Source organism: Echiichthys vipera (genome assembly GCF_963691815.1).
Source record: "Echiichthys vipera genome assembly, chromosome: 8".
In the NCBI taxonomy this organism is placed as follows: domain Eukaryota; kingdom Metazoa; phylum Chordata; class Actinopteri; order Perciformes; family Trachinidae; genus Echiichthys; species Echiichthys vipera.
The window spans coordinates 33,552,722-33,571,871 of record NC_139833.1 but is presented as its reverse complement, the minus strand read 5'-3'; the positions used below and the strand labels follow the sequence as shown (position 1 = coordinate 33,571,871).

At 42.5% G+C, this 19,150-nt stretch overlaps 1 protein-coding gene across 2 annotated transcripts in view; it reads right to left on the bottom strand.

The window, feature by feature from the left end:
- Positions 1 to 1,092: 1,092 nt before the first annotated feature.
- The window catches only part of adcy3a (adenylate cyclase 3a), a 93,454-nt gene continuing 75,396 nt past the window's right edge, over positions 1,093 to 19,150 (bottom strand). The window contains exons 19-21 of one of the 2 annotated variants that reach the window (XM_083918634.1): positions 18,793 to 18,919; positions 8,283 to 8,407; positions 1,093 to 2,134 (exon numbers count right to left, since the gene is read on the bottom strand). In XM_083918634.1, coding sequence (XP_083774760.1) covers positions 1,955 to 2,134; positions 8,283 to 8,407; positions 18,793 to 18,919 — 432 coding nt within the window. In that variant the 3' untranslated portion in view covers positions 1,093 to 1,954. The remainder of the gene's footprint in view (positions 2,135 to 8,282; positions 8,408 to 18,792; positions 18,920 to 19,150) is intronic. The other variant, XM_083918635.1, reaches the window with a different exon arrangement.

Sequence of the window (19,150 nt, the reverse complement as noted above, 5' to 3'; positions counted from 1 at the left end):
TGTGTGTGTGTGTGTGTGTGTGTGTGTGTGTGTGTGTGTGTGTGTGTGTGTGTGTGTGTGTGTGTGTGTGTGTGTGTGTGTGTGTGTGTGTGTGTGTGTGTGTGTGTGTGTCTAAAAGTCTGATAGATTAGCAGCATTACTCAGCATCGAGGCTGCTTTCATTCATTCACAATGTCAGTGTGGTGGAGAACATCGGAGAAGTAGTTTCATATCACTTTTGTTTTGTCACAAGAGAATGTGAAAACTTTCTACAGTACTCCAGCTAACTCCATACTCCAGTAACTAATGGAATTCCATTCACCTCCATTAGATTAGGATGGGAGCAAAATCCAGGATTTTGAAGAATAATTGCAAAAAAGTTTTTTTTTTTCGATTTTCAGGTTTTTATGAAATGAAAAAAATGTGGCCCATTGTTCTACCAGGTAGCATGATGGCACTTGAGCTTGGCTGTACTGCTGTCAGCCTATCCTGCCTTGACTTGCCTTTTTGTAGTCTCATTCTTGGAGCCTGAGCATTTTCACAGTGCCAGGTACTTGTTTTTCCTTAGATAATTATTCTATTGTGCAATCGCATTTTTGAGGGCCTTTGGATGCTCAAAAACTCACAAACACAGAAATTTGCAAAGTTGTGCAGTGATTGGGCCCAGGTGTGGCCAGTAGGTTTCCAGAGTGCCCCTAAATGCACACCATGGTTAGGATAAAGTCCCTTTGATGTTCACTAAATTTAGCATGACCGTGTGGCTGCAGCCACCACTCTGAGGCAGCACCAATCATAGACAGAAAAAACACAGAAAGTACAAATTAAATCGTACTGGCACTGAAGCAATCGTGTCCCGTACACAGACTGCTCTCACCACTGTGCCACCAGCCCCTGGTCCCCCCGTGTGAAAGTCCTGTGTGTGTTCGACCCATCCACCATGCCAACCTTCCTCGTGATTCAGTATTTTTATATATATATATATATATATATATATATATATATATATATATATATTTATATATATATTTATATATATATATATTTATATATATAAATATATATTTATATATATATATATTTAACTGTCATGCATCATCACTCACACTGTGGTTAAGTCGTTTACCTGCGAGTAGCCTCAGAAGGCCGTTACCATATATTGTAATTGTAAACTGGTTCAGCCATCAACGTTGCTGTAGAGTCAGGCCCTACCGCCTCATATCTGATGCAGTGATAACAACTGATATCAACCATACAGTCGACTAACAACAGGTCAATCGGATGGCCTCAGTTTATGCATATTTAACCTTGGGCTGGGTCAATGTGTGCATACACACAGAATATGATAAAGGACTCATCACCGGATGTGTCAGTACAATTTTATTTTGTATTTTTTTGTGTGCATTTCCTGTCTCAGATTGGCTCTGTCCTCAGAGTGGAGCCTGCAGCCAGACACCTCTCAAATTTGGTGGAATCTTTCACAACAACTTGACTTTTTAAAAAAGATTAAGTCTGACAGGAAGTCAGCCATCTTGTATTTGGTGCAGTCATTTTAATTTTCCAAACATTGTTCAAACTAGTTCCTTATTTTGTAACTTAGTTTTAGTTTCAGTGGATCCATCTCCAGTGTGGACAGCACAATCTCTGAACCTTCATGATGCCAAACTAATTAATTAAGTAATTTATCCAGTTATTCATGTTTTGAGCTCTGTTGTTCGACTCGAACATGACATGTCACAGGTGTGTATGTTGTGTCAGTGGTATTTTAATTTGACAACATTCAGTTAATTCGGAGTATTAGATCTTTTTTAGGTATATGACTTAATATTAAAAAACTCTCTCTGCCTTGCTCCGCAATCATCACCCACTAGATATGATTGCTGAGGTGTGTGGGTGTGTGTGTGTGTGTGTGTGTGTGTGTGTGTGTGTGTGTGTGTGTGTGTGTGTGTGTGTGTCCGTTTCCGTGCGCGCGTGTTCCTTAGCTGTCCACCACCTGGTGTGGCAGAGTGACAGAGGAGCCAGTGATAAATGAGCCTTGTTTGTCTCTTCCCTTCAGAAAATAAGTAAGCAGTTCCCCTTTCCCCTTCACAAAGATGGGCCCCCTCCTCACAAAGCGGAAGCCGTACTCCTTTAGGATGTTGTAGCAGTCCTCCACCACCTTGAGGCAAAACACAAAAACAAAATTCTGCTAGTTACTGAAAAATAGTAATGTAGTTACTACACTGAACAAAAATATAAACACAACGCTTTATTGTGCCACTACTACTACTACTTGTTAACACTATTGTGCCCAGCCTAAGACACACCTGTGCAATAATCACGTCTTTCTCATCACCATTTGATGCCACACCTGTCAGATGGATGAATTCGCTTAGGTTAGGTTCTTTAATGTCCTCAAGGGGATACTCGTTTTTACACGTCAGTTCTTTTTCATAGCAGCATACATTTAAAAAAAAAAGGCATAAAAAAGGCAACACATCATGTACAGATAACACACCCTCTTCCCACAAATAACAGATAGACCCTCTTCCCACATATCCCCAGAACAACATAAAGACATAAAGACAGCACATAGCCATGATCTACATATTTCTGTTTAGCGCTGTGATCACTGAGAAGACAAAACTTCCTTTAAAATTAGCTTTCCTCCAGTCTAACACCCTGTATCTGGGGCCAGATGGGAGTAGAGTGATGTGTGGGTTCAGGGGGTGATCCAGGCTGCTGACTATCACACGTGATAGCAAGGTCATTTATTTCTGTGAGGCTGGGGGTGGGGAGGTTGATTATCTTAGCTGCTGTGTGTCTGTTTCTGCTGGTGGCAGTGAACAGGGTCTCAACAAAAGAGATTTGCTCACTAACACAGATTTAAACAAATATGTGAACAGAATTTGAGAGAAATAGGCCATTGGTGTACATAGAAAAAGTCCTGGATCTTCGATTTAAGCTCATGAGAAATCGGAGCAAAAAGTGTTGTTTATATTTTTGTTCAGTGTAGTTACTTCATTAAAAAAGCATATAAATTTCTTGATAACTTTCCCCAAAAAAGTATTATGTTACTGCGACAGTTGACCTTTTAACTACTTTCTATATGTCTACTATTTTGCAATCAATGCAGCTCACACACGCTTGTCCACAGCAATTGTTGCATGTGCCTATGATCATGGCCATATATTTATAGAATGTTTAATTTCACTTCATTACAAATGTAGTGTTTAATTTCTTTCAGACAGAGAAGGTTGAAACTCTGTCCATGGAAACGAGTGTTGAGTTAAGTACAAATATATACATTATCATGTCTGTTCAGGTGTGCTGTGTGGCTGCACAACAACTTATCATGGGCGTTGAAATAAAAAGCAGCAGGTTCGGCATGCACATGCACTGCTGACACGAGGTGTGTGTACAGGCACAGACATTTCAGGTCAGTCCTCAGTCCTGATAACTGCGCTACTACAATGCATAGTTGTTTGTTTGCGTGTTTGGTCACACTCTGGTGCAATTTTTTGCGGGTTTGATGGTGTGGATGGCTCTCATAACGGGTTGAGTGGCTGCAGGTATTAAACCTCAGCAGCATTACTAAGCTGCGGACAGACAGATACAAAAACAGACAGAGACAGCCAGAAGACCAAATGCAAGATTTCCTTATGCACGGCAGAGATAATAACAAAGAAACAAGCCTTTCTGTAACACTGATTTAGTTACTTAATTTAAAAAAGAATGTATAAGAGAACTGTGTAAGTTAATGCCAAAGGTAACAGAGTTACCCTATTGCCTTAGTTTGTAATGCTTCAGTCCTTACACTGGTTACAGAGGAAATAACAACTATAAGAACTGTTAAAGCTGCATTTAATGACTTTTTGCCACTTGGCCACTTGAGGTTATTCTTATAGAGTTGTTATGATAAACAGCCAGTTACTTATTTACTCATCCAGCAGACACAGAGGAAGTTTTACTTTCATTTGGAGCTGTATTTGTGTCAACCTGATGGATCTAAAGGGGCTTTCACACCGCCAGGCGACAACTCACCGCCTCCTGTCATTTCAATGAGGAGAAGGTAGCAGAGGGGAAGCTCTTTTGATTATGGGAGCCCACGGAGCCCGGCCGGGCACAGCCCGTAAGACTGACGTGGCATCTCCCTCCTCTCCATCCTGTGGGCCCACCACTCGCAGGAGGAACCACTTTGGTCGGGTGCGCTGCTGCACATTTGGCAGTGAAGGTGAGGGGCCTCGACGGACCAGACACGGGCAGCAGAAGCTGGCTCTGGGGACGTGGAATGTCACCTCTCTGTCGGGGAAGGAGCCAGAGCTTGTGCGGGAGGATTTTGTGATCGTATCATCTGATCTGAGGCCGTATGTTTTGGACACTCGAGTGAAGAGAGCTGTCAACTGATCACCATCTGGTGATGAGTTGGGTCAGAGGATGGGGGAAGATTCTGGACAAACCAGGTAAGCCCAAACGAGTAGTGCGGGTGAACTGGGAACGTCTGGAGGAGGCCCCTGTCCGAGAGATCATCAACTCACACCTCCGGCGGAGCTTTTCTGGCATTCGTGTGGAGGTTGGGGGCATTGAACCGGAGTGGGCAATGTTCAAAGCTTCCATTGCTGAAGCTGCAGCGCTGAGCTGTGGCCGCAAGGTCTTAGGTGCCTCAAGGGGCGGTTACCCTCGAACACCGTGGTGGACACCGGTGGTCAGGGAAGCTGTCCGACTGAAGAAGGAGGCCTTCCGGGATATGTTATCCCAGACTCCTGAGGCAGTTGCAAGGTACCGACAGGTCAGAAGGGCTGCAGCCTCTGCTGCGTCAGAGGAAAAGCAGCGGGTGTGGGAGGAGTTCAAAGAAGTCATGGAGAAGGACTTTCGGGCGGCACCAAGGTGCTTCTGGAAAACCATTCGACATCTCAGGAGGGGGAAACGGGGATCCATCCAAGCTGTTTACAGTTAGGATGGGACGATGGTGCCGATGAGGTAATCGGACGGTGGAAGGAGCACTTTCTTTTGTAGAGGCAGAGCTGGAGGCTGATGGGGAAACATTGTCAGTATCTCTGGCGGAAGTCACTGAGGTAGTCAAACAACTCCACAGTTGCAAAGCCCCAAGGATTGATGAGATTCGTCCAGAAATGCTGAAAGCTTTGGGTTCGGAGGGGCTGTCTTGGTTGACACGTCTCTTCAACATTGCGTGGAAGTCTGGGACAGTGCCAAGGGAGTGGCAGACTGGGGTGGTGGTTCCTCTGTTGAAAAAGGAGGACCAGAGGGTGTGTGCCAATTACAGGGGTATCACACTACTCAGCCTCCCTGGTAAAGTCTACTCCAAGGTGCTGGAAAGGAGGGTTCGTCCTATAGTCGAACCTCAGATTGAGGAGGAACAATGCGTATTCCGTCCTGGACGTGGAACAACAGACCAGCTCTTCACTCTCGCAAGGATCCTTGAGGGGGCCTGGGAGTATGCTCATCCAACCTACATGTGTTTTGTGGATCTGGAGATGGCATATGACCGGGTCCCTCTGGAGATACTGTGGAAGGTGCTGCGGGAGTATGGGGGGAGGGGGTCACTTCTGTGGGCCATCCAATCTCTGTACACCCAAAGCGAGAGCTGTGTCCAGATCCTAGGCAGTAAGTGGGATTTGTTCCCGGTGGGGGTTGGCCTCCGCCAGGGGTGCGCTTTGTCACCAATCCTGTTCGTGATTTTCATGGACAGGATATCGAGGCGTAGTCGTGGTGGGGAGGGGTTGTAGTTCGGTGGGCTGAGGATCTCATCTCTGCTTTTTGCAGATGATGTGGTCCTGATGGCATCGTCGGTCAGTGACCTTCAGCATTCACTGGATCGGTTTGCAGCCGAATGTAAAATGGCTGAGATGAGGATCAGCACCTCTAAATCTGAGGCCATGGCTCCCAGCAGGAAACCGGTGGATTGCTTACTCCAGGTAGGGAATGAGTCTTTACCCCAAGTGAAGGAGTTCAAGTACCTCTGGATCATATTCACGAGTGAGGGGACGATGGAGCGTGAGTTTGGCCGGAGAATTGGAGCAGCGGGGGCTGCAGGCGCTCTACCGCACCGTTGTGACGAAAAGAGAGCTGAGCCAGAAGGCAAAGCTCTCGATCTACCGGTCAATCTTCGTTCCTACCCTCACCTATGGTCATGAAAGTAGGGCCATGACCAAAAGAACGAGGTCGCGGGTACAAGCGGTCGAAATTAATTTTCTCAGGAGGGTGGCTGGAGTCTCCCTTAGAGATAGGGTGAGAAGTTCAGCCATCCGTGAGGAACTCGGAGTAGAACCGCTGCTCCTTTGCGTTGAAAGGAGCCAGTTGAGGTGGTTTGGGCATCTACTAAGGATGCCCCCTGGACGCCTCCCTAGGGAGGTGTTCCAGGCACGTCCAGCTGGGAGGAGGACTCGGGGAAGACCCAGAACTAGGTGGAGAGATTATATCTCCACACTGGCCTGGGAACGCCTTGGGATCCCCCAGTTAGAGCTGGTTAATGTGGCCCGGGAAAGGAAAGTGTGGGGTACCCTGCTGAAGCTGCTGCCCCCGCGACCCGACCCCAGATAAGCGGTTGAAGATGAGATAAGATGTACTTAAGTACAGATTTGAGGTTCTTGTACATTACTTGAATATTTCTATTTTATGTTACTTTATACTACTCCAGTACATTTCATAACGGTCTGGCTGCAGCTGCCACTTTGGGGCAGCGCCATTCTCAGACAGGAAATACACACAAAAGTACAAATAAAATCATATTGACACTTCTGGTGAAGCAATAGTGTTAGTAGTGTTATTCAATTAATAAGTCATATTACATATATTAATTTCATGTTCTTCTAAGTAGCACTTAATGTTGGTATGCCAGTGCCGAAACATAATCAAGGCACGCCCTCTCAAATGGCTGTTCACTTGCCGTGTTTCCATTACAAAAAAAAGCTTGAGAGAGATTTTCGAGACTCTGGAGGTGACGTATCACTCTGAATGGGTTTAGATCACCGCAGATCAGCTGATCAGTGATACAGCACGCGCCCGAACAATAAGGAAGGGACGCCAAGATGGAAGGAGCAGAGCAAACCAACATGGCCTCGACCTCTTTGTGGTTCCTTAATTTTAAATATGTCACCCTATTGAGTCAGCCTGCACTCTATGGGTGTAACACATTCATTACAATAAAGGCTTCAATACAATATTTAAAACTGTTGCATTGACCAAATGTATTAAATTACTATGAAATTGATGCCATTTCATCCTCATGAAATATTGTCATAATTGAAACATAAGAAACTAAATCAGGGCTGATTAGATGGCCCGTCCCCTTTTCCGGGTGGAGGGGGCACCTGGGTAGAGCGTGCAGAGGGGAAGACATGATGCGGATTACGGCACACTGACGCAGCCGGTTCTTAATTTGGTCATAAACAACAGTCCCTTGCTGTTCCTTGAATTTGCCCTTATGATTTTGGTGTCAGTCCTGAATCTCTTTGTCTCTCCAGATAGACATTTTTGTTGCTGCCTTTATGTAAGTCACCCTTCTTCTTCACTGTCGGAGGTTTGTTTTCTTCCAGTGTCATTGAAATGTCATTAACACACCAGGTCGCTCTCCGTTAATACACTTTCAAATGAGTGTACACATGAGTATTTACACGTTGAATCACTTGTAGATTAAACAGTCTTGGTACTAGGGAGCTGGGAGAATAAATACCATTTGATGACCTCACATACAGCCCCCCTGGGTAATGTCGAGATAAGTTTGGGTTTGCAGTGCATTTGTTTCAGCAGCGGTCAGATGTCTTTAGTCTTTAGATGTTGAATCTTCCAGCTGTTAATCATGTGCCAAATGGCTCTTCATGGTGTTATCCACTGAGCCACCAGGCGTCCGTTGAATGTCCTCTTTGAGAAAAACAGTTGTTTGCACAGGAACATGTGCATCTTCTCATTATATGTAAACATGCACATTTACAAATACAGTGTCTCTTCACAAACACTTTGGCTAGGTTAAAAGTAGTGCTGTGCAAATGAAGCTTCATGAAGCATTTTCATCCAGAGTCCACTGGATGGAACTCTCTATTCAACAAAGGGTTGAAAAGACACCAAATCACCATTTATTGAGCCCTTTTCTTTAAACCAAGAGCTCCATCTAGTGGACTCAACAAATACAAATAATTATTCATGAAGCTTCATTTGGACATCACTAGTTAAAAGTACCTAGGATAAAGCTTGATTAAAACAAGGTCCATCACTAATGCTTGAAAGCTACCCTCAACAATGTGTATTTTGGAATCTGTATAAACAGTGGCAAATAACCCAGAGGACTGCAGTAAAGCTCAGTGCTGTACCTGGATGTTTCCCATTAGCCCTGTGGACTCCATTCGACTGGCCACGTTCACAGTGTTGCCCCAGATATCGTAGTGGGGTTTTCGGGCACCAATCACTCCTGCTAACACTCCACCCTTATTCAGACCTGGAGAAGAGTTTTGACACATGACATGTAAGATTAAGACTGTTATTGTGTGTTAATGACAGCTAAAACTATACCTGTGAGAATATGACTCATCATTATCCCCACCTGAATCATAATAATCATCTAGCTCTAAATCTGATTACTTATGCCAACAAACTAACCATAAAATGAAATCCTGTTTTTCAACCAACATCATATCTTTATCTTGTTATCCATCTTTTCTTTCAGTTCTGGTAATATTTTCTTCTGCAGTTTTACATCAAAGCTATCATATCAGTTTTTTAAGGTACAACTCTAGTGTAATGCAATCCCGTCAGCTACTTCAAGTTGTGCATGAAGCAGAATGTGGTCACCAGATCGACATACAGAGAAAGAGTCACCCAGCGGAATGGAGCTGTCCAGGATTCAGGGGCAGAGGGCATAGAGGCCATCCAATGCCTGCACACTGGCCAGCAGGATGACACTGTTCTCACAGCTCATAATTTCACATCTAGTTCCAAAATATGTCCCACTGGACCGAAAGGTCCGACAACCCGTTATTCTAAAAAACAATCATGAAATAGTCCGAAGGGCCTTTTCTTCAAACATATGCTACACATTCTCCAAAGCAGAAGGACATGGCTAATTATCATGACATCATCTGACTGGCTTATCCTGATGTTCTTCAATTAGAGAGGATCAGAGACAGAGGAGGGTGGGTCATGGCTTTGCCATCATAGGAAGGACAGATAGCATAATTCTGCATAATAATTAGCCATGTGTGAGAGAAAGTGTAGCTTTTTTTGTGTGGAAACAACCCTGTGGAGCAATTGTTTTGGGGAAAATGGTCTGACGGACAAATGCAGGGGTTAAAGCAAGAAATGTTGTCCAGGGGGAAATTTGAACATTGTACTGAATTAAGTATTGTATATATTGAAAACTTCTCTATGCCTGAATCGGGCATGGTGCCTGTAAAATTTAAGGCCTGCCTTAGCCTTTAGGTCCAATGAGACATTGTTCAAACTATTGGGGCTTCAGAATTATGTGCCGTCAGAACAATGGTCAATCCCCTAGGGTAGATCCATGCATCACAGCTGGAATTCCTCCATGCTTGATACTTGGCAATACAGTTTAAGTGCAGATTGTTGCACTTCACAAATACCTGCACTAAATTACCATGCTCAAAACATGCAGCTATGACACAAAATGATGGTGATTGTAATGGATTATTAAAGTCTCAAGAGCCAGCTAATAATTTTCATATTACACAGAAATTAATTAAACCAATGGAGGTCTCGAATGCGGGTACAAAAAAATCAAATACTATACAGCATGCCCTTGCACAAATGTTTTGCATAAAATGTAAACTTGATTGGTAGTTATAAGAAATACACACCCTACTATTATTTGACCTACTTAGTTGGAAGTGAAGTGACATTATGTATCAAGGCCATAATTCAATAATTTGTATGCAAAAGTCATCCTTTCTTACCTCAACTTGATTAAATCATTCCCGTGTTTTGATTCATTTGTGCGCACAAAATAGTAGCATAGCACATCGAACATGTCATTTTGATAAATTCTTATAGGGGGATGATACTTTTTGCCCCACTTTCATGTGCTATAGTATGATAACTCTATTATCAACAACCAAGCAGTGTGCCCAGATTGTGGTCAGGTGCATGCTGCCAGTGCGGCTCAGCTATTCTCTGGAGGTAGAGTCTAGTCCTCCGGTCTGCATATCAAAGTGTCCTTGTGTAAGACATCGAACCCCAGATAGCTCCTTAAGGCCGTGCCATCCGTGTACGAATGAGAGTTAGATTAGATCATGATGAGAAGGTGGCACCTTGCCTGGCAGCCTCTGCCATCAGTTTATAAATGTGTGTGTATGGGTGATTGTGGCAAGTAGTGTACAGCGCTTTGAGTGGTTGTAAGACTAGGAAGGCACTGTATAAAAGCAAGTCCATTTACCAGTTTACAACTTGGGAGTGGGATCAGAAAGAAGCCATTATTATAGGTGGGTGCATTAGAGGCTGCAACAATCATGGCTTATCACGTTCACTACTTTCACCCCCTTTAATTACAGAGCTATCCCTGTATTGACACACTGACAGTGTGGGTATCCTGTAAAGAGTTTTTCTCAGAGGAAACTTATTGTTGTCTTTGTACCTTCATTTTTTTTAAACTTTAGTCTTAAACCCCAAGAATTTCTATCACATCATGTTGTTCATCACAGCCACACATCTACCTGCGATTATAATTAAAAATGTGGGGGTCCAGGCAACGTTTTGGCCAGCAAACGGATGGTCCTGAGGTAGTTATAAGCTGAGTGAGAAGGTTTATGTCATTCACAATTTTTCGCCTACATGGCTGTTGGTGTCCAAAAGAAATGAATCCAAACAACACATTTAATGTGCGGTGCTGCAGCAATGGGCAATATGAGAAATATAATCTGTCTTTTTAAAGATCGAAGCCTGTAAACCTATTATAGCTGACCCCGAAAAATACAAATATGACCCTGAAAACTAGCATAATAGGGCCTCTTTAAGAACTGGTTTATGTTTGAGTAAACTGTGGATTTTAACATGTCAAGCGGGTAGGTTGTTAGTGTTTTAATAGTCACTCCCATTACATGTTAGCATTGAGCTACCAGACTTTTTAATGCTATCTCTTTATTGGAAATCAGTAAACATTGCAATGATATAAATGAACAGTAACATCTAACAGACTAGGCACTAATTATTTGCCCCATGTTTGTAGTAGTTATGATGGCTATAGCAGTTATTTTTATTTGCAGAATGATATCGTGATTGCGTACCTGATTTATGTTAATGGTAATTCCCATTATGTGTTAGCATTGAACCAATGCCTATATTCACTTTTGGCTTCATAAAGGCTCTGTTTTTTGACTTGGCAGCTTGTAAAAACATAGTTTTGGGTTTACCCTCTTGGTAGAACATCCCACCAACCAGCATCTTTTAGGCATTTTTCAGTTTTTTTTCTAGCACACAGAATTGAACTCATACAAAACAAAGTCAATGGACAGCAGTGTGGACCAAAACATCTTAAACTCAAAATAATTCCATAATTCAGTGTTTCAGTCTTTTCACTTGTTGACAGTAATCATTTTCCAACATGTACTGTGTGTTTCGAAACAGATCTCTGAATTTCCTTTACACAGACTTGAACACCTCTCTGTTGACTGGAGAGGTTACCCTGTATACTCCCTGTAGATGTAATTCCTCTTCTTTCAGCACTTAAATTGGAGAATAAAATGTGCTATCACAATGAGTGCGTTTATACGGATATGTATATCATTTGTATGATCAGGTTATTGGAGTTTCTAATTTTATTTGTTTAATCATATAAATACCCCGTTCTTAGAAACCTAGATAAGCCCTTATCCAGTTTATGAGAAACCTGAAAATACTACCTCGAGTTCTGCAACTGAAGTAAGAGGCTTTAGGTCAGGTCTGGGCAGACATATCTAAAAGTAGTGTGTTAACCTAAGATTTACTGCCATGTTGGAGTGTAACAGACCTGAGTCTGATTAGAGTGTTGATTAGCTTCATCACTGTTTGCAGCTTGTTTCTGTGTCCCATTGATCACGCCGCTGAGACAGCTGTTGTTGTTTCACCGCGGTGATCAGAACCGCCTGTTGCTTTTGTGTTTTGACATCTGCGCAAAACTAGTGAACTGCATCTTATTCAAGACAGCCAATTGCTTTGTTTTCAGCATTGAACACGCTTTGCTTTGGATCTCTTCTCTTCCTCTCCCTCTCTTTACTCACCACACACACACACATGCACACTCACGCCTTTACACATCTTAGATGTACCGACATGTAGCAGAAGTAACTCAGCTACACATTCTCTATTGTGTTACTCACACACAATCACTCACTCTCTCTCTCTCTCTGTGCCACAGGCTTGTTTATTGTTTGTACATTTGTACAGTAGTGGTAGTGCCTTATTCTGCTTGTTTGTTTTAGTTATAGGATGGTTTTTTATTCAGTGAGTTTTATCGATGTTGGTCTGTACTATTGCGGTTAAATACTAATATATACTAAACTTCCCTAACTTTAAACAGCAGTTATTTGTGTTTGTACATGTGTATTGCAATAATAACTGGTTGCAACAGGTCAGTGCTCAGATTCATTCTTCACTGTTCATTTTTTGAGTGGGAATATTTCTTCAATATTGACATTTTACAGTGGACACCTTCTGAGACTGTTTTCACATTCCAGGAAGAGTCCAGGGTTGGGTCCCAGTTGTAATTAATCCATATAAATATTTTTGATTAGTATTTTTATTAATAATTATCTTTGATAAGTGCTAATAACTGAATCAGCTCCTACCTGTTCCCAATACAGTTAGTTGATGTTGTCTCTAGGCAGAAAAGGCTTACAGCACTCCGCTCACTCGATGGTTTGGACATCATGAGTTCTGGAGCTGAGGTCTGGAGCGGTGTGTTTATGTAGTAAGTGACGTGTAAATAAGCCAATGAAGTGCTGCTATTAGTTGCCAGAAAAAGAGAGGTTCCTTGGCCAGACTTCTTACAGCAGACCACTGACATTTAGCCAGGTCAGTGAGAGTGAAGAGTTAAATCGGTAATCTAAGGCTACATATAGCCTACTACCTGAGAAAGACAACAACACTGTGGTTTTCTTGATAGCATTGACTTTTTCATGGCCTTCTTTCAAAGATAAGGACCATCTCCAGCATTGGAATTAACACATAAGTAGACAAGCGTTGAAAGGCATTTTAATCCTGACAGTTATCAACGCTGTCTGTGGATGACAAGAACACAAACAGGTTCTTTCCTTGGATAAATCGTTGGCTGGGGCTAACAGTGGATTTAGAATTAATCTCACCGCCACCAGGGTTCTACTGTACACCTGAACACTGGGAGAGGTTAAAAATTATTAGGGGGTGTCAGCTGAATGAGCAGCACTGCACATTCTGTCTCAGCGAAACAATAAGGCAGAATAGATCACTGATTTTATATTACTTCAAATCAAAGCTGGTGCTGTCATTTTGCATTGTCATGGTATATCATACCTGGTTATTATAGCACTTTGCTCTTTCAGACCAACTGTACTCAAAATGATGGCCTAAGTTGTGCCACATTTTGCACATGATTTTGTTGTGGCTTATATAGCTCAAATCTGCCCTTAATTATGTTTTCGCACGTGGCCACTGGCGGTGCCATTGTGTACGTGCAGCGTGTTAGAGCTGTTCACATCTTAAAAAAAATATCCAAATTTTCCTTTAAAGCTGCACGGAGAGGTTGAGTAAAAATTTGAAGGCTAGAAATGATATGACCTGTCCCCTGGCCTCATATAAGATCACACCAAAGAGTAGTGAAAGTCGGATGCAAGGTCTTTAGAGTACAGACAAGATTTGAAGTCAATCGGGCTAAATTTCTAGGATGAGTAAAGGGATGGTTAAATCAAAGTGCCTGGAAATGGCACTATTGAGCCAACTAGCCTGAGACCCATAGCAGATGGAAATTTAAACCACTTTTGATATGCATGCAACGTTTCATACGTTTCTGAGCATGTTTAGCCCTTAAAAAAGGTGATTCATTTTTTAATAAAAGGGTATTATTATTTTTAAAAAAATAAGAAGAAAGAGCAATTTCAAGTGGGCCTTCGCTGGCGTTCATCTGCATGTACATGAAGCTTCCCGCACTCACAAGTTTACATTTCTTTTGCTCAAACTGGGTACTGTTTGTCTGCATGTTGCGTTCTGCCAGTACTGCATAGTTAGGCCCCTCAGGAGGTCAAAGTTTATCTTAAATGTTTCCATTTTGTATCTGGTTTAAGATAGCTAACTTAAGTACGCAAGACCAGGCGTAAGCAACCTTAGGCACGGGTGCCACAGTTGGCAAATGGTAGTTTGACCAATGACACACATTACAGCAATAAGTATGCAAGAACGTTTATTGGAAATGTTCCATGCCCTCTAATCTGCATGCCAAATAACCTCTTTCACAGCCATTGACAGGTTTTACTTTTATTTACAGTTGTATGACAGACCCGCCCTACTCTGCCTCTGATTGGCTAGTACTTGTTGCCTTGTTTACAAAATGCATTTTAGGCAGTATGGCAGGCATTTCCGATACTGGCATAAGTACAACTTTTTCGACCAGACAGACTGTAAAAGACCAGGGGGCGAAGGCTAGCCCCACAGAGGAGGCAGGTGGCGAGATTAGCATGGCGGCCATTACTAACCTCTTGGAGCATCACTGCGAAGCCCTTTCCGTCGAGATCAAAGCCCTCTCTGCCGAGTTCAAAGCCTCCATTTCAACGCTCGAAGCAAAGCTGGACCACGTCCACGCCACAGTGTCCGACCACGCTCACAAGATAGGCTCCCTCAAGGTAAATGCAAATTTACAGAACGAGCGTCTGCTAACGCTGAAGGCCTCATGTGCCGCGGAGATCAACGCTAAGCTGCTGGCTAAAGTCAGCGACCTGGAGTCCCGGAGCCGGCGCAATAACATCAGCGTGATTGGATTACCAGAATCTGTTCAAGGTCCGCGGCCCACAGCCTTCTTCACAGAGCTGCTCATGTAGGTTTTCTGGAAAGGCTTCCTGGATACACCGCCGGACTGAAACAGGGCTCAACGCACACTAGCTGAGAAACCGAGGCCAGGGCAGACTCGCTAAGTGGTCAGTTTGTCGCACCGTGGACATGTTGACTGGAGGTCCGGTGTTTTCTGATATTTTTTAAATTCCCGTTTCTTCATCCTGTTTATGTGCCTGCTCACACTGTTATGTGAATTCAGTCTGTCTTTGGTCGACCTTCGTGCCAATCACTGGAAGCTCATCTGCATGTGGATTTCAGATCGTCATTATACATTTCTTTCACAGCTTTATTTTAGTGCATTTATACATATCACCCATCGCCACAGTGTTATCTGAAGCATTCTTGTTCTCTGTTTGGTCAAAGGGCTTTACTGAAGCCTGATACTTTTTATAGTCTGATGTGCAGAGGTGACCTGTATCGATACAAGGTACATTCTAACGCAGGGTGGAGGGTTTTATAAATGCATTCTATTCATCTGAGCTGAGGTAGAAAAATCCTCTTATGGCCGGCCTGCCCCATGGCATCTTGGCACCGTCTGCTGACTTATTATTAATACTATGTCTATTTTTTATCTATACTATTATTCTCATGTGACTTTAAGGGGTCAAACACTGTTTGTTCAGGGAGGAGACCCCGAAAATTCAGTTTAGTGGTTAGTTCATACATGATTTTGTTCTGCTTAATGATGCTGCTATAGGCCTAGTCTGCCGGGGGACAATCCTTTTCCTGATACTCTGAGCTTCTCTCCTCTCTGTCTGTATCATTCTTGTCTCATCAATGCATGTTACTAATTCAACTTCTTGTCATTCCTAGAGTCTCCAAAAGTAGAATGGGAGGCAGAGCCTTCATCTACCAAGCTCCTCTCCTGTGGAACCAACTCCCAAGTGTTATCCGGGAGGCAGACACTGTCCCCATATTTAAGATTAAACTTAAAACTTTCCTCTTTGATAAAGCTTACAGCTAGGGCTTACGAGCCCTTAGCAATGTTGTTATTTTTAAGCTGATTTCGTTCTGCTTAATGATGCTGCTATAGGCCTAGTCTGCCGGGGGATAATACATTTCCTGATACTCTGAGCATCTCTCCTCTCGGTCTGTATCATTCATGTTTGATCAATGCATGTTACTAATTCAACTTCTTCCCCGAAGTTGTTTGTGCTTTGTCGTCTCGCAGGTCTCTGCAAATCATGGTGGTGCCTGCTACTACTATAACTATTAGTCATATATACTATCACTAGTCTAATAAACTAGAAAAATTTGTAGCCATAAAAACACCACCAGTGGTATGTCTCGCTGTATCTTAACTGCTATTGCCACTACTCATCACTGATCATGTTTGCCACCATAATTATTATCATTGTCATATTCTATTACCTTAGCTGTGCTTGTTTCTACTATTCTGCTGAATTAACTTCCATAACATGTAAGTCATATTCACATTACTATAGATATTATTAAAGTTACTGTTACTCTTTGGTTGCTTGCATCTCTGGAAGTGTGTCTGTCTCTCTGTCTTCGTGTCTTTCCTTGTCTCTCTCTGTCCATCTGTTCTCTCTTTCTCTCTCCCTTTTTTCCTCCCCAACCGTTGCAGACAGATGTCCGTACTCTACGGGGGAATTGTTGGGTCCATGTAAATCATAAATAAGTCATAGAGTGTGGTCTTTACCTACTCTGTAAAGTGTCCTGAGATAACTTTTGTTATGATTTGGCACTATAAATACAATTGAATTGAATTGAATTGAATTGAGTTCGAGCTGTAGAGCTCAGGATGTGTTTTTCTTTGGGAGTAACCCTCAGATTGGTCACACTGTTACTGTCTTGTTTTATGTTGTTTTTGTCCTGCTTCATGTGCGTTTGGGCCTTTTTTGTTTGTTTTTGTCTTCCTCCACTACTACGGATTACTTTAAGGTCTTGCAGTGTCATTCTAACTTATTATTATTGTTCCTATGGCTAATGCTGTAAAGACAGGTACTGGAGTGCGTCTGATCTCCTGGAATACTAAGGGAATGAACAAAGCGATCAAATCGGTAAGGTCCTGACACAGTTGCAGCACCTTCAGGGGGATGTGATTTTTCTGCAGGAAACACATCTTAAAATAGCCGACACCTCACATTTTAAGAGGGCGTGGATGAGCCACTTATTCCACTCCAAATTTACAGATAGAGTTAGAAGGGCAGCTATAATCATTCATAAAAGGGTCCTGTTTGAGCCAACAAATGTAATCCTCAATACTGACGGTCGTTATGTCATAGTTTCGGGCACACTCCAGAACAAACCAGTGGTCTTAGTTTCAGTTTATGCGCCCATCTGGGACGATGAACAGTTTTTTACAAGGCTTTTTGCCAAAATCCCAAACGCTGACAGTCATCACATTATCATAGGCAGAGACTTCAACCTGGTGCAGGATGTGACTCTTGACAGATGTTCTCCTACACAGGTTACGCTATCCAAATCAGCACACACAGTAAAAACATACGCATCACAGTTGGGAATTTCTGATCCCTGGAGGTTTAGAAACCCCCATGAGAAAGCTTTGTCCTTTTTTTTCAAATGTACACCACACATTCTCCCGAATTGATTTCTTCTTACTCAACTTTTTTTGGTACCTTCAAATGAGACATTTTATCCAAAAGCAATTCCCACATTTTCCAAACCGCCCCCCTGAAGCTGAGATGGACTAATTCCTGTCTCTCAACGTACAACACAAAAGACTGATATCTGTCATTTATAATAAGATTGCTCTTCTGAGCCCAGTCCCAGATGCCTCACCTATAAATGCATGGGAAAAGGATTTGGGGGTAGACATCACTGATGACCAGTGCTGGAACATTCTGAAACTGGTCCACTGATCTTTGATTTGTGCCAGCGCTAAATTGGCTAAGATATACCCTAGTCACTGTGATGCTTGTAACCGCTGTAAGCAGTCCCCAGCCGACCACGCACACATGTTCTGGACGTGCCCAAAGCTTGCTGAATTTTGGTCCAATATATTCCTAACCCTCAAAAAGGCTCTTAACACAAATTTGGAACCAAAGCCCCTGACTGCTCTTTTTGGGCTCCCTCTGTCTAAAAATTTGCCCATTACTACACAACGTGTCATGGCCTTTACCACCCTGCTCGCCAGACGTAACATTCTCATTAAATGCAAACATGTTTCTCAACCGACTAATAGTTGAATTCATGAAATTTTACAATGTCTCCGGTTGGAGAGGTTAAAGTCTTCACAGAGGGGATCTTTGGAAGCATTCCACAAAACCCGGGACCCACTGCTGGCTTTTATTAGCGATAGAATCACTGTTATTCCTGACGATGCTGAGGACACTTCCTAGTTTCCTTCTCTTTTTCTTAAATTACCTTATTTAAGAGAGAGAAAGACAACAAAAAATGTCACTCTACATGCACAGCAACTAACTAAATGAAAACCTCATTTACCTCGTTCCAAATTACATTACAAGCAATACATGAATTAATAGAAAAGTTTATTACCACAACCCAACATTTACTTTTGTCTACCATGTTTCTGTGTAATATGACCCCAACTTGGCAAGTTGTGGAGCAAAATTTTGCTGAGTTTCTGAGATGTTGTCCCGAATTTTCAGGATTTAATTTATCTGATTATTCCGACACCACCTGAAGGCAGCATTATCATATCAAAGCTATGAACCATTAAGATGATTTCAGCTACCCCTTTTATAATATCTATTTTAATAGATCTTTATCAGGGAATTAAATATATTAAAAACATTAGTGGACAAAGGACAGAAGTACAACTGGACACACTAACGCACACAAACACGCACAGAAAAAAACAGCACATACCAATACGAAGCATGAAGTTGTTGAATGACTGGTAGTTTATGTTCATGAGAGTGACCTTCATTGCCAGAGCAAAGTCTGCCAGGTCTGCCAGGTGCTGCCAGCGCTCTCTGTCAGACTGCTCCTCCTTCTGTCAGATAAAAAACAAACAGCTCAAACTACATCTGAACAGAACCATTACCATGAGTGGCAAAAGCACTCAACATTGTGGCATAACTGAGATGATCATTTGTTAAGTCCAAGAAAGACCAAGACTATCATGATGTCCATATTATTGGGACATATCATCCCAGTCTTTTCTAATATAAAATTAGCAGAGCAATATTATTTATTAATAATTTTTTTTCTTAAGTTCAGAGTG